This window comes from Benincasa hispida, chromosome 10 (assembly GCF_027475165.1).
Source record: "Benincasa hispida cultivar pf3 chromosome 10, pf3_genome.v1.1, whole genome shotgun sequence".
NCBI classification, from domain to species: domain Eukaryota; kingdom Viridiplantae; phylum Streptophyta; class Magnoliopsida; order Cucurbitales; family Cucurbitaceae; genus Benincasa; species Benincasa hispida.
The window spans coordinates 49378009-49393667 of record NC_143487.1 but is presented as its reverse complement, the minus strand read 5'-3'; the positions used below and the strand labels follow the sequence as shown (position 1 = coordinate 49393667).

Genomic DNA, 15659 nt, shown 5'->3' with positions numbered 1-15659 from the left:
GAAATTGGTTTTTTAAAAAATAGAGATTTTCTCTGTCTTCTAAATAAATAAGATAAAAATTGGTAAAAATTGAAAAACATACATAACATCATTTACAATATCTTTCACTTAATTTGATGTGAAAGTTAATGCGTAAAAATTGATTATGTAAATGATTTTGGTGAAATTAAATAATTATTTGAATATATCTCAATTAATTAAGATACATGCCATTTTTTATGTTAACTGAAAAGATATGTTTTAGACCAATTTCTTCAAAAGTCATGAGTATTTTTTGAAACACGTTTATAAAAGATGAGCACTTTTAAGGGCCGATTTATTCACATATATTGCCATAGAATTTCAGACAGACATTTAATATCCTTATTTGTTTCACATAATTAAAACCTAAGATATTATTATCCATGAAACTTTGAGTATTTTAATATCCTCAATACCTGTGGAATTTTTAAACCTGCGAGATGAATAAAGCCTAATTAATCAATAAATTAATCGTTACTATTAATTTTAATTAATTATTAAATATAAATATATTATTTAGACTTAAGAAATTTCAACTAAACATTTACCATTGATATTTTATATCATCTTAATTACTTCTAGGTTTAAATTCTATTTTAATCTTTGAACTTTGAATCTTGTTCTATTTTGGTCCCTAAACTTTAAAAAGCATTCGTTTTAGTCCCTAAACTTTTAAAAAGTGTTTATTTTATTCTCTACTATCAAAATTATGTTAATTATTCAACAAAAATGTGAGAGAGCTTGTATTATTGGATGACTATGCTCTAGATATATTGAACAAGATGAAAGTGAAGTAAAATGTTAAGAACCAACACGTCAAAATACTGAATGATCAAAATTTTGAATTAAAAATGTCTTTTAAATTCTCACGCTTTGCCACTTTATTCAAAATTGAAACTCTAGATTTTTTTAGTGTAGCTAACTTATTTGGTAGTCTAATCATCCAAAAATACATATCACCTCGCCATTTTACTAAAGTGTGAACAAAATCTTAATATAACAAGGATCAAAATAAGCACTTTTTAAAAGTTAAAGGACTAAAACGAACAATTTTAAAAGTTCAGTGACCAAAAATAAAACAATATCAAAGTTCGGGGACTAAAACGAACATCTTGAAAAGTTTAGGGATCAAAATAGAACATTATACAAAGTTCAGGGACTAAAATAACTTTTAAACCAAAATTCTATTATTAATTATTAATATGGAAAATTTCTATAAATAGAAAAATCCCAAAAATATTTATATTTTATAACAAAAAGTTCCAAAAGTATTCATTTTATAGCAAAAAGTTCCAAAATTAGTACTTTTGGACCTTTTTGCTATAAAATGTAAATATTTTTTTATATTTAAAAAGAACCCTATTAATATTGTAATCAATTTGTATTTATTTAATTATTTTTATTAATTAAATAAAATCATTTAAATAATATTTCATTAAGAGTTACTTTCAAATATATTAAATGAGCTAATATAGCAAAATGCCACTGTCTACAAATTTTACTACATTTGAAAATTCGAGCAGCTTTATTATTTAAAATAATTACTTTTTAATATTATAGATATTCATTTATTTATATTTTAAGTGATTAAATAATTAATCAATATAACAGTATATTAAATAATTAAATTTAACTAAGACTATATTACTTATTCTCTTACCTTTGATTAAATAATTATTTACTTTTAGCTTATATATATATAATTGATAAATCAAACACTCTTATATAACTTGTAGACATTAATTATCCTACAAATTCAAACACATATATTAACTATCTGAGAAATTTAAAAAGTAGACATTTAACTTTCATATTCATGACACTGTCTGAGATACAAAAAACCCTAAAAGTATAAGAATATAATTAAAATGCATAAATCTATCATCAATGCGATGAAAACAACATATTAAAAAATAAAAATCATATTTCAACTACCATAAAAATTTCACTTTAATTTTAAAGTTAGAGATTCGATTTTCTCGAACATCATTATTATTATATATTTTATTTGGTATAAAACAAAATAATATGCGAAAGGAAGAAGATGACTGGAAAGTGATTGTCATTTGAATTTGAGGCCTCAAATAATTTTGTATTGACAACGCTCCATTGGGAATTTGTAATTCACCATTGATCAGGGACGGGAGGGCTCTCTGTCTACGACTTCCTCATCCATTTCTGTATTAAGAAACCACGTCTTTCACGTTTTTTCTTACCAATCTCTGTTTACAAGAAGGATCTCAACAAACATTTTGATTTTGATTTTGATTTTGCTTTTGCACAGCGATAAAATCAAAAAACAAGTACCCAAACACTTCTTTCAAACTTCGCTCTGCAAAATCTCGTTTGTCTTCCATTTACGTTAACCCTTCATTCATCATTCCTTTTGAGTTTGAACTTGTCATCAACAATTGAAGAATAGGAATCCCATTCGAGGAATTGGGCATTTGTTCTGGGGGTTGACCAGCGAGAGATCTGAAGCTCTGTGGATTTGAGAGCGAGAAATGGGGAGTTTGGGGGCAATTTTGAAACACCCAGATGATTTTTACCCGCTTTTGAAACTGAAAATGGCCGCTAGACATGCGGAGAAGCAGATCCCACCGGAGCCTCATTGGGGATTTTGCTATACCATGCTGCATAGGGTCTCAAGAAGTTTTGCACTCGTTATTCAGCAGCTTGAGCCCGAGCTTCGCAATGCTGTAAGTTGAAGATCAAGTGTTCAACATCTTTTTTTTTTATTTTTCTCATAATACTGATATTTTGGTGTTTCTTTAGTTGAATGAATCTGTTTCATTTTCTGGGTTTCTGGTGTTGATGATGAAATCCCTTTATCTGCTCTGATGGGTTTTCTCTTTGAACAGTTTGTTGGATTGGTCGTTCGTTTGCAACGTTGTTAGGGAAGAAAAATATTGATCGGCGTAGAATCTTATACTGTTTGTCTTATTTACTAAAGAATATCCAATTTATAGCTCAAATATCGCCATCATAATCCTTTTGGGAAGTAAAATAATTGATTTAGGATTATAGAAAATCACTCTATTCTGCAAATCATACCTTGTGATTTGAAACATTGTTATGGTTTGAAATCTGCTAATCATGATATTATATCTCAATTAAGTTTAATGAAACTAGTACCCCTGCACTCGTAGAAGTTACCAAGGTTAATTCTACTGAAGTTGCCACCATAAATGGAATTGTTGTGTTTCTTGATTTAGCAAATTACAACAATATTTGAAACTATCCGTGAAGTAGGCAAACTAAATGAACTTGATTTGTAGTCGTCCCTTAAATTGAGACCATTTATCTATCGACTTTTAAATGATGCAAAAAAAAAAAAAAGTGTATATATAATTTTGGACAATTCAACTTTTCTCACGAAATTGCCAATTATATTAACTCATATTTGTACAACAACCAAGTGGTTTGACTATGTCCATGTAATAGTATCTACTGGCGAAAGCTTTGCATGTCTGGGCAATTTATTCACCTTTTTTAGATTTTTCATCACTGTGAAATCTTTCTAGTTTAATTTCCTTCTACTATAACACACCTGTATTTATGCAAATATTCCTTACTTCGAAGCTATGCTGGGTTTTATTTGTTTGTTTTGGATTGCGGCATTCAATTTGTCTTTACTGCATTGGATTGTAGTACAAGTAAAAGCTCTTACTACACAATCTCATTGTTTGTTTGTCCAGTAATTATTGAAGTGTTTGTATTTGTTTATCTATCATAATATGAAGCTTATCATTTTCGTTTATTTACAGGTATGCATATTTTATCTTGTTCTGCGAGCCCTCGACACTGTTGGTATGTAATGAGCTCTTTACTTCTTTTTGTATGTGAGATCCTGATGTATGCATCGTTATCCTTAAATTCGAGAAATTTAATGGTTTTTTCTCCTATAATAAATAATGCAGGTGGAATAATAACTAGGTTGCTATTTTGGTCGCTGGATATTGTGTTTTACTTCCTTCCTTAGCATATATCTCATACCATCTTACTCCTACTAAATTATCTTAAGTCCATTACCCTAAGTTTGTAAACTTAATCTATTTCAAGTTCTCACTTGAGTACTCACAATCTTAACAGTTGGGATTCCAACTAAGTAAAAAGGAAGAATACAAGGGCATACAAAAAAACCAAGCCCACAAAACCCCTTAGAGAGGGATTTCAACAAAGTAAAATGTTTCCAAGAGAATAATTACAAAAAATCATCCTATCTTAATATGTTACTTAATTGATAAAAACTATTTTTCTTCTTTCCAATTATATAGATACATGTGTATGTATGAAGAACATGTAGAATTTCCTGTTTGTTTCATTTTGATGTGGGTTAGCCTAATGGTCTTATTATCATAGAGATTTTTTGGTTTATGGCATTTACTTCTCTCCTTAGACTTCACGTTGCACCTCTTGGGTTTCCTGAAAGATTCTGTCCTCCTGGTAGATGTTTTCAAACTGATCTACCGTTGATATGTTCTTTACAGAGGATGATACAGGCATACAAACGGACATCAAAGTGCCCATTCTGAAAGCTTTTCACTGTCACATATATAACCGTGATTGGCATTTTTCATGTAAGTTTTGTACTACTGATTCTGTCCTCTCTTTAGATAAAAAAAACAAATTAATAAAATGAAGTTCTGTGCATATGAGAACGATGTTTTAAGAGTTGTTTTTATTCAGGATCTCCTCTTCTTCTACTGAATGTGTTCTTTTTCCTATATTTAGGTGGCACAAAGGACTATAAAGTTCTTATGGATGAGTTTCATCATGTTTCAACTGCGTTTCTAGAACTTGGGAAAGGGTTTGTTACTGGAACCTACTGATTCCTGTCTGATGCTCAGTAATTAATTGTTGATTAATGTCTATAGCAGTGTTTTTTCCCCCACATTTTCTTCTGGCTTGGGGATTGTTTAAAGATCTTCAATAAACTACAATTAATGGTTCAGGGATGATGGTACATTAATGACTTGATGTTCTTTCTGAATTCAATTTACTTCATCACTGCAATTATTTCTGCTTTCTTATTTTCTTTCTTTAAAAAAATAAACAAACTTATATGTGTACAAGAAAGAAAGCTACAAGAGACTAGTGGAACTAGTTGTCCAACTCTAGAGCAACCTTTTCATTTTGGTATCTAATAAAAGGCCTCCAACTTGTCGAAGTTCTTAAAATGGAACATAAAAAAATCCTTCTGCATTCAACATCTCTGATTCTCACCAAAAGTTCTTCGGTATTTAACTCACGATGCTTAATTGCTTCTGCAGGTACCAGGAAGCGATTGAGGATATCACAAAACGGATGGGTGCAGGAATGGCTAAATTCATTTGCCAAGAGGTACAATATGGGTCTGTCATCCATGTTTCTTATTGGCTTTTACATTTGCATACTATGTACTTTCGACACATTATTTTCCTTATGTATGTTGACTTTTATTTGCATTGCATTTGTGCCATTTTTGTAACATTAGTCTATTAACAAGACCTGCTTAGGGACAGTTAAAATTAATGCTCTTAAACTATTTCCTGTTAATTTTATTTGAAGTGTCAATATTACACATTTTCTCTTTCCTTCCTACCTAATAGAGTAGTAAATTAGTAATGTGAGGGGCATGGTGGAAGTAATGTATTGATTGGTGAAGAGACTGAAACAATTCTTCTCTTCTTGTAGGTTGAGACAGTTGATGATTATGATGAATATTGCCACTACGTAGCTGGACTTGTCGGACTAGGTTTATCTAAGCTGTTCCACGCTGCAAAGTTAGAGGATTTGGCACCTGATTCTCTTTCAAATTCAATGGGATTGTTTCTTCAGGTCAACTATTATTACTTAAGTGATCATTGTTCTTTCAAATAGTTCATTAACTTGTTGAAGTTTGACTCTGACATGCTTGTTTTGAACTATTTCACACAGAAAACAAACATTATCCGAGATTACTTGGAGGACATTAATGAGATACCAAAGTCTCGGATGTTTTGGCCTCGTGAGATTTGGGGCAAATATGCTGATAAATTAGAGGTGCATAAGTCTATATTCCATTTATCTTTTGCTTTCTACTTTCTAATTTTTCTACTGTCTTTTCATCTGATTTGCTTGTTTCACCATTTTTTTGCTGCAGGATTTTAAATACGAGGAGAATTCAGTCAAGGCCGTGCAGTGCCTCAATGATTTGGTCACTAATGCTTTGAACCATGTGGAGGATTGTCTGAAATACATGTCTAACTTGAGAGATCTTTCCATATTTCGATTTTGTGCAATCCCTCAGGTATTAAATTTTTTGACTCAGATGTAGGGTAAGTCGTAAGCAAGGGTTTCCCCTTTGAGCTTATGCATTTGTATCATCAAACTTGCAAATTTATATGGACCCGATGGTGTGTTTCCTCCTTGACCTCCTAATAACTTTTCCAAGTGATTCTGTTAGGCACCTGCTCTAGAGCACCTTTCTAACCAGCTTCTAATCGGGAAAAAAGAGTTGTAATAAGAAGAAAAGAACAGAGAACAATAAAAAATAGCACGATCTTCATATTGAATAATTCCTTCCTTATCAGCCACAAGATTCAAGAGTGTTCACAATCAAAAACAGAAGGAAAAAGATGAAGGAAATACTCAGAAAATAATAAGACTAAAGCAACCCAACTTGGTATTCGAGAGATGCTGGAAATCCCTCCATGAAGATCGAATCTCCCCTTTCTTCACTAAATTCTTCCTGCCTCCTTCATTCCAGCCTTCCCCCATTTGTCCATCCTCCCGTGGTCCCTCCTCCAACGGCCTCCTCTTCTATTTTGCTTGTTGAAACCATATCTTCATCTCCCACTATCCCTTTAACCGTATCTTTGTGTGAGTTTCCCTTTTTGCCCCTCCTCTTATAGGTAAATACAATAGGAGGTTTTACATTACCGCTCCTCTGAAAGTGCACCTTGTCCTCAAGGTGGAAAGATGGAAATTGCTGTCTTATGTTCGATGCTGATTTCCAAGTAGCCTCACTATCCGGAAGACCCTTCCATTTTACTAGCCATTCTTGTGTATTCAGCTCTTCATTCCACCTTACTCCTAACACAACTTCAGGGCAACTTGTAGTTCAAAATCTTCGATTAGTATAGGAGGTAAGTGTTGTACCTGTTGAGATTTGCCCAACTTTTTCTTAAATTGAGAGACATGAAACACATCGTGTATAGCTGCTTCAGGTGGTAGATTCAAACGATATGCTACTTCTCCTATCTTCTCGGACACTTGATAGGGACCATAAAATCTCGGGGACAACTTCTCACTTTTTCTTTTTGCCAATGAGCGTTGTCGGTAAGGCCTTAGCTTGAGGAAGACTTCTTCCCCTATCTCAAATTTCAACTCACGCCTATGCTGGTCCGCTTGCTTCTTCATTCTGTTTTGCGCTATCACTAAATTCTCTTTGAGCGCGTTCAAGGCTAGGTCCCAATCCTTTAAGAGCCTATCTACACTGTCATTGGTTGACTTTGTTTCTCCATAGTGCACTAGCAGTGGGGGGGTCCGTTCATAGATTGCTTGGAAAGGTGTTGTTCTTATAGACACATGGAAGGTAGTGTGATACCAGTACTCTGCCCAAGACAGCCATTTATTCCATCTAGTGGGTTGTTCATTGCAGAAACACCTAAGATATGTCTCTAGACAGCGGTTTACTCGCTCCGTTTGGCCATCTGTTTGAGGATGGAAAGGCGTGCTTTTTCTCAACTTGGTCCCCAATGTTGCAAATACCTCCGTCCAGAAGTTACTCAAGAATATCTTATCCCTATCTGTGGTAATCGACTTAGGGATGCCATGAAGCTTGATGATTTCTTGAATAAAGGTTTCCGCCACTTGTTTAGCTGAAAATGGGTGTTTCAATGGAACGAAATGCCCATATTTACTTAGTCTATCTACTACCACCAAAATGGAGTCGAAACCCCCTGCCCTCGGAAATCCCTCAATGAAATCCATTATCCATTCTTCCAAGGTTAATTCGAGAATGGGCAATGGTTGCAGCAGTCCTACAGGTGTTAGAGACTCAGACTTGTTCCGTTGGCAAGTGTCACAACCTTCCACATATCTCTTTATATCATTTTTCATTCCTGGCATATAACTTCCCGCTCATGCGTTTGTATGTTCTTAAGAACCCCGAATGACCCCCAAGTATTGAATCATGAAAAGTGTGCAGGAGGGATGGTATTAGAGTGGACTGTTTCGGAATTACTAACCTCCCTTTATAGAGTAGCTTCCCTTTTGACCACTAGTAGTTAGGTTTGCCATTAGGATTGTCTTTCAGCAAGGAGATGATCTGCTGTAGCTCCTCGTCCTCTTCCACCACTTTAAGTATGAGCTCCACATCTACCACTGCCAAAGAGTACAAACTGAGGAGTTCTGATGGTAGTTGCACCCGTGAAAGGGCATTAGCTGCTTTGTTCATCAATCCTGGCTGGTAAAGGATCTCAAAATCGTATCCTAGGAGTTTGGTTAACCAGCGCTGGAATTGTGGTTGCACCTCCCTCTGTTCTACTAGAAATTTCAATGCCTTCTGATCTGAAATTACTGTGAATCTCCCCCCTAACAAATAACGTCGCCACCTTTGGACAGCTAACACCACTGCCATTAATTCCCTCTCATAGATCGACTTATTTTGTGCTCGTTGTGAGAGCTTTTGACTGAAGAAGGCGATTGGCTTGTCCCCTTGAGTTAACACATCCCCCACCCCTGTTCCTGATGCATCGGTTTCTATGATGAAAGGTTGATTGAAATCCGGTAATGCGAGAACAGGGCACGATGTCATCTGTTGTTTCAAATCCTCAAAAGCTCGGGTGGCTGATTCATCCCAATTGAAACTATTTTTCTTGAGTAATCTCCTTAAGGGAGCTGCCCTGGTGCTGTACCCTTTGACAAATCGACGGTAGTATCCAGTTAAGCCCAAAAATCCTCTCAATTCAGTTACATTTGTGGGACACGGCCAGTTTACCATAGCTTGGATCTTCTCCCCATCGGCTTCAACCCCTTGCTGTGAGATCCAATGCCCTAAGTATTGAATTCTCTCTTGGCAGAAAACACACTTCTTTTGGTTAGCAAACAGTTGGTTATCCCTTAGCACATTGAATACAACTCCCAAATGAGTCTCGTGAGATGAAATATCTGGACTATAAACCAAAATGTCATAAAAAAAACACGTATAAAACGGCGTAGGAATGGTTTAAAGACCTGATTCATGAGAGATTGGAATGTGGCAGGTACATTAGTGAGTCCAAACGGCATAACCAAGAACTCGTAGTGTCCTTCGTGTGTCCTGAAAGCTGTCTTCTCAACGTCTTCCTCCCTCATCCGGATTTGGTGGTAGCCGGACTTCAAATCAAGCTTAGAGAAAACCACAGCCCCGTGCAACTCATCAAGTAGTTCTTCGATTACAGGGATAGGGAACTTGTCTGTTATTGTAGCTTGATTCAACCTTCGGTAGTCTACACAAAATCGCCATCCCCCGTCTTTCTTTTTCACCAACAATACTGGATTTGAGTAAGGACTTCGGCTAGGCCGAATGAAGCCAGCTTGTAACATTTTTTGGACTAACTTCTCTATTTCTTCTTTTGTAGCATAGCCATACTTATAAGATCGCACGTTGATTGGATTTGTGCCTTCCTTGATGGTTATTCTGTGATCTACTGCCCTTTTAGGACGAAGGGAGGTGGGCAAGTTAAAGATATCTTGATTTTGGTTCAACAGCTCTTGGATCATGATGGGTAAAGCGGGTCGAATTTGTTCCTTCTTTCCCTCTGTTTCTTCAGAATTCTCAATCTCAAGGTACTGGAAGTCCACTAAGAATCCCATATCTTCTTCATACCATTGTTTACTCAACGTTTTAAAAGATACTTCAGCTTTAGTGAGGGATGGATCCCCTCTCAACATGACTTGAGCTTCCCCTGACCAGAAAGCCATAGTTAAAGAAGGCCAATGAATTCCCATGAATCCTGTGGTACACAGTCAGGGCATCCCAAGTACTACATTCATTCTCCCCAATTCCATAGCCAAAAAGTCAGCCTTCACTGTCAAGTTCGGTAGTGTGAGCTCTACCCCCTTGCATATCCCCTTCCCTTCTATTTCGCTCCCATTCCCTATAACCATCCCGAATTTCTTTTGTTGTTCCACCGGTAATCCAAGTTCCCTCACTGTGTCATGATGGATAAAGTTGTGAGTAGCACCGGAGTTGATGAGTACTACCACCTCTTTACCTTTGATTTTTCCCTTTAGCTTCATTGTTCCCTTCGCAGTAAACCCAAGTAGGGAGTTCAGTGATAGCTCGACCTTCTCCCTCACCTCGACATTCTTCATTTCAGCCACTTCTTCCCCCTCGGCCATCTCTTCTTCCTCCATTTCTTCCTCTTTGTTGGTTATGAATAGCATCAGTTGCCTATTCTCCTTGAATTTACATCGCTGCCCGGGTGCGTGCGTATTTTTCATTACAACGAAAACAGAGCCCCTTATCTAGCCGGTCTCTGAACTCCGCGTCACTCAATCTCTTCATAGGTGCCTCCTTTTTTATGGGAAAATTTGGTTTCGCTGGAGTGGGTAATATCGGCTTCACCGGAATCGCGACTTGCTTCATGGAGGGGTTATCCTGAATCCGACCTTGGTTTTTTTCGCTCATTTCCTTCTTATCGTTTAGGCCCATCCTCTGGTTCAGCCCACTACGGCCCATCTCCTTCAGTGCTAACTTAAGAGCGATGTTTCGGTCATTAACCAACTGTGCTTCCTTCATACCGTCATCCAAGGATTTAGGATTTCGACTCACGACTTCAGCTTGCAGCTCCGGTTCCAGTTCGTTCATGAACGCATCCCTCAAAACTTCCTCTAATAGGTCCGGCAAGGGTGTCGAATAATTGACAAACTTCTTCACATACTCTTGGTAAGAACCTTCTTGCCGAATTTTGAGAAGTTGTGCGCACAGACTCCCTTCTTCTACCTTCCGATAATATTCAAACAGCCTTCGCTTCAGTTTATCCTAAGTGGTGATGGCCCTTCGGTTATTACTCCAGCGGAACTAGTCAACTTCATCAGGGGCAAAGCTGATCACTGCAACCTTCACTTTCTCGATGTCGGAGAGATCGTGTATCTCGAAGTAGTGCTCCGCGCGATAGACCCATGACTCCAGATCGTCACCTGTAAATAGAGGAATTTCAAGACGCTTGTACTTACCTCTATCCAAGTTGCCAACTTCTGAGATTTGAGAGGACTCCGCTTCTTCTACCTTTCCTTTCGCTTTGAGGTTGCTCCCCTCCGTTAACGTCGACTCCTCCTTCTTTCGAGTTACATTGCTCTCCCGGACTTCCTCAGTGAGCTTCTCGAGATTTTTGCACAATCCCAGCAACAGGTCCTTTAGCCCCGCCATCTCCCTCTCCGTGATGTCCACCCTCTCTTCCAATTGTTTCTGTGTCATGGCGTGCGTTTTCCCCAGGATTGCAGCTCTGATACCACAATGTTAGGCACCTGCTCTAGAGCACCTTTCTAACCAGCTTCCAATCGAAAAACAGAGTTGTAATAAGAAGAAAAGAACAGAGAACAATAAAAAATAGCACGATCTTCTTATTGAACAATTCCTTCCTTATCAGCCACAAGATTCAAGAGTGTTCACAATAAAAAACAGAAGGAAAAAGATGAAGGAAATACTCAGAAAATAATAAGACTAAAGCAACCCAACTTGGTATTTGAGAGATGTTGGAAATCCCTCCATGAAGATCGAATCTCCCCTTTCTTCACTAAATTCTTCCTGCCTCCTTCATTCCAGCCTTCTCCCTTTTGTCCATCCTCCCGTGGCCCCTCCTCCAACGGCCTCCTCTTCTATTTTGCTTGTTGAAACCGTATCTTCATCTCCCACTATCCCCTTAACCGTATCTTTGTGTGAGTTTCCCTTTTTGCCCCCCCTCTTATAGGTAAATACAATAGGAAGTTTTACAGATTCCAATTCGATTAACAATTTTATATACCAAACGAAGAAGCCACCAACACTTCCAATCATTTAAGTTCATTATATGTACATATTTCCTGTTTCATATTGAAGCAATGGTCCTTTATGGCACAATTAATATAAAATCTGAACCAAGATGCACTCCAAACACGTATAGTCAATTTTGATATAAATAAATGTTGCTGTATCTCTTTCATGCCGATAACAGGATTTTGACATTTTTGTAGAAGTAATTATCTCGTCTGAGATTTTCTTTATAGATTATGGCGATTGGAACTCTAGCATTATGCTACAATAACATCGAAGTCTTCAGAGGGGTGGTCAAAATGCGTCGGGGTTAGATTTTCATTTACAGTTTCCTTTTTCTTTTTAACAAATAACTTGTGAAAAAAATCCCAAAAAGGGTGCACCAATTTGGAGAGAAGTAAAAGAAGAAAGCTAGCGTTTTTAGAAACTACCCACAGTTTGAATTTTTATGGCTTTTGTTCTGCAGGTCTTACTGCAAAGGTCATTGATCGGACGAAAACAATGGCTGACGTTTATGGAGCTTTCTTTGATTTTTCTGTTATGCTGAAAGCTAAGGTAGAAATCTTCTTGTCAGACTCAGCGATCGCATATTGCTTTTCTCCATAAATATCAGAGCTTATCACATCATCATCTGAAGTTGCTTTATTTAACTAACATCCTTGGGTTCTACAGGTCAACAGCAGTGATCCTAATGCTTCTAAAACCCTGAGCAGGATCGAGGCAATACAGCAAACCTGCAAGCAGTCGGGACTCTTGAACAAGAGGTTCGTATTATCCATCCTCAAGTCTCGCTCTTCTCTATCTTTCAACCTTAAATTCCTCTGCACACTCTGAAAATCTTTCGTCTGTGTTATTGTTCACTAGGAAATTGTATGTAGTAAGAAGTGAGCCAATGTACAATCCAGCTGTGGTGAGTTTCCATTACTCAAAGCTCATCAAAACAATATCGTTGTAACGTAAGGATATCTGATGATGTTTCTGTTGTTCCAATCCAGATTGTCATACTTTTCAGCCTATTATGCATCATTCTCGCGTATCTCTCTGCCAAACAGTTACCAGCCAATCAATCCGTATGAGTGTCAAACTCCGGTCAGTTTCGTACCAATGGGATCACTGATTACAAAGGAAACCAATCAAACACAAGAATATATCTAGTCGTTTATAGTTTCTTCGAATGCAGTATACGAATGTCAACAGAACACACCGCAAACGTGAACGGGATGATTCGGTTTCTGGCTCCACTATCTTTCTCAAAGCTTTGTTTAAACATTAATGGCTGTAAGTTACTGTCTGTTTAGTATAGAGCAGGAAACAAGTGAAATCCTGTGTAACCTTCTAATGGATGTAGTGTAATGGTTGACAAGGAAATAAGCTTGTTATTCATCTTTTTTTCAATCCTCTATTAAGGGATTATATCTTGGAATTAAAATCTGTTCGGGCCTGGTTGATAATATTCTCCTCTCTTGTTTTCTATTTCTATTTCTCATCTTTAAGAAACTGACCTGTTTGATAGTCATTCTTATTTCTTATTCCTCAAATTTGGAAATGTTCTTAGAAATGGGGTAAAAATTGAGAAACTATAAAAAATAATTTCTCCTTTCGTTTCTATTTTATTTAAAGTTGTTTTTAAAACATATCAATGCGTAGATTTGGTTAGTTGGAGAAGAAGCATGCCAAAACACTTCTTGACTTCATGGTCTTGAGATCCAATTTTAGGTGAAACTTTTTTATTTTATTTTTCTTTCTTTGTGAAACTTTTTTATTTTATTTTTCTTTCTTTGTTTTATAAATTCTTTTCTTCTTTATTTTTTTATATTTCTTTTATAATTATTCCTTTCTTTTATTTTCATTTATTTTCTTTATTAGTTTTATATTTATATATTAATTTAATTTTGAATTTTGAATTTTTAAATATTTAGATTTATATATTATTTGGATTTTGAAATTTCAAATTTTGAGTAAGATTGTTTTCAAATATAGGAAAATGAACTAAAATATTTACATATATAGAAAATTTAATTTTGAATTTTCAAATATATTTAGATTTATATATTACTTTGATTTTCAAATTTCAAATTTTGAATAGGGTTATTTTGAAATATAGGAAAATGAAATAAAATATTCACGAATATAGCAAAATTTTATTGTCTATATAGATCGCGATAGATTAGCATCTTTGTGTCATTTTATTGCAGTCTATTACAGCATTACAAATATACTGTGATATTTTGATATTATTTGTAAATATATTTAACAGTTTTTTTATTTAAAATAATTTTCTTTTTTAATATGTGTATATAAATATTTTTTGAATTTTGAATTTTAGATTTTTCAATATACATTTTCATATACTTTAAATCTGTTTTTTTTTTTATTTTTCTTACATATAAAATCGGTTATAATTATACAATATATAAATTTTGTTTATTAAGATATTCATTTAGGTTCATTTTAATATTTTTACTATCACGACATTTACATAATAATATAATTGAGTTAGATTTGAGACATCATTTAAAATCTAAAACAAATGACATGAGAAATAATATTGTGAATCAAATTTTAGCAGCATATGAATGATAGAAACAATTGTATTATTGTTATTTATTTTACATCCGGACTCATGTATATTTGATGATTTAAATTTTTTGTAATTATTTTTTATATTTTAATGCATGTTATATACTTCTTTTTATTTTATATAATTAGATTATATTTAAATTATAAAATACGGAAAATTTGTAAGGAAAAATACAAGAAATAGTTATCAAACAAATTTCTGTTCTTGTTTCTTTTTTTTTTTTTTTCAAGAAACAGGAATTAGTAATAGTTATCAAATATATTCCTATTTTTTGTTCTAAAAAAAGAGGAAACAAGAAACAGAGAACGAGAAACGGAAAATGGGAACATTATCAAACGGACCCTTCATAATTATCTTAATGAGTTGACCCATTTGTTATTTGCTTCGCTTTTTCTGTTATTTTTAAGGGAAAAGTACCATTTTAGTCTCTGAGTTTTAAGAATATGTGATTTGGTTCTTATAATTTTAGTTTGACCATTTTAGTCCCTCAATTTTGAATAATAGGTTTAAAAGGTCTCTCTCTTCATTAATTAAATATTTTTATTTTTACTTTGAATAAAACAACAATGACTAAAATAGTAATTAAGGAAAAAGAAAAAAAAAAAAAGAAAAGAAAAGAAAGAAAGTTTCTCTCTCCTCTCCCTTACCCAACCTCCATTCACGCCTACACCTTTCTTCTTCCTCTTCCTCTTCTTCCTTCTTCACCCTCTTCTTCTCCATTAAGCCGAGTAATCGACGTTGCCACCTCCCCATGACAACTATCACTCGCTGGTCTGGTGAGGGCTTCTTCAAAGATATGCTTTGTCGGAGAAATTAGAGAGAGAATGATAAAATTGAAACTAAAATACGTAGAGACAATGGTTAAAGAAGGCTAACCACTACCAGAATTCTGGAAAACCGACATTAAAGAACTTTAATGTCGGTTGGCAACCGACATTAAAGATGGTTTTAGACCGACAATATACATCCGATTTCACTTTTTTCAACCGAAATTAAAATCCAAAATTCTGAACTTTAATGCCTACAATAATGAAGGCACCGAAGTTACCGCAAGTCCAAACCTCTCAGTTCCCA

General features: G+C 35.1%; 1 protein-coding gene across 1 annotated transcript; it reads left to right on the top strand.

The window, feature by feature from the left end:
- Positions 1-2049: 2049 nt before the first annotated feature.
- Positions 2050-13433, top strand: LOC120088762 (squalene synthase 12). The gene is made up of 13 exons (XM_039046199.2): positions 2050-2720; positions 3789-3831; positions 4512-4601; positions 4756-4831; positions 5295-5364; positions 5698-5841; positions 5941-6045; positions 6146-6292; positions 12238-12313; positions 12471-12559; positions 12677-12768; positions 12869-12914; positions 13000-13433. Exons 1-13 carry the CDS (start codon positions 2526-2528, stop codon positions 13078-13080), a joined length of 1254 nt encoding a protein of 417 aa, XP_038902127.1. The 5' UTR covers positions 2050-2525; the 3' UTR covers positions 13081-13433.
- Positions 13434-15659: the final 2226 nt, after the last annotated feature.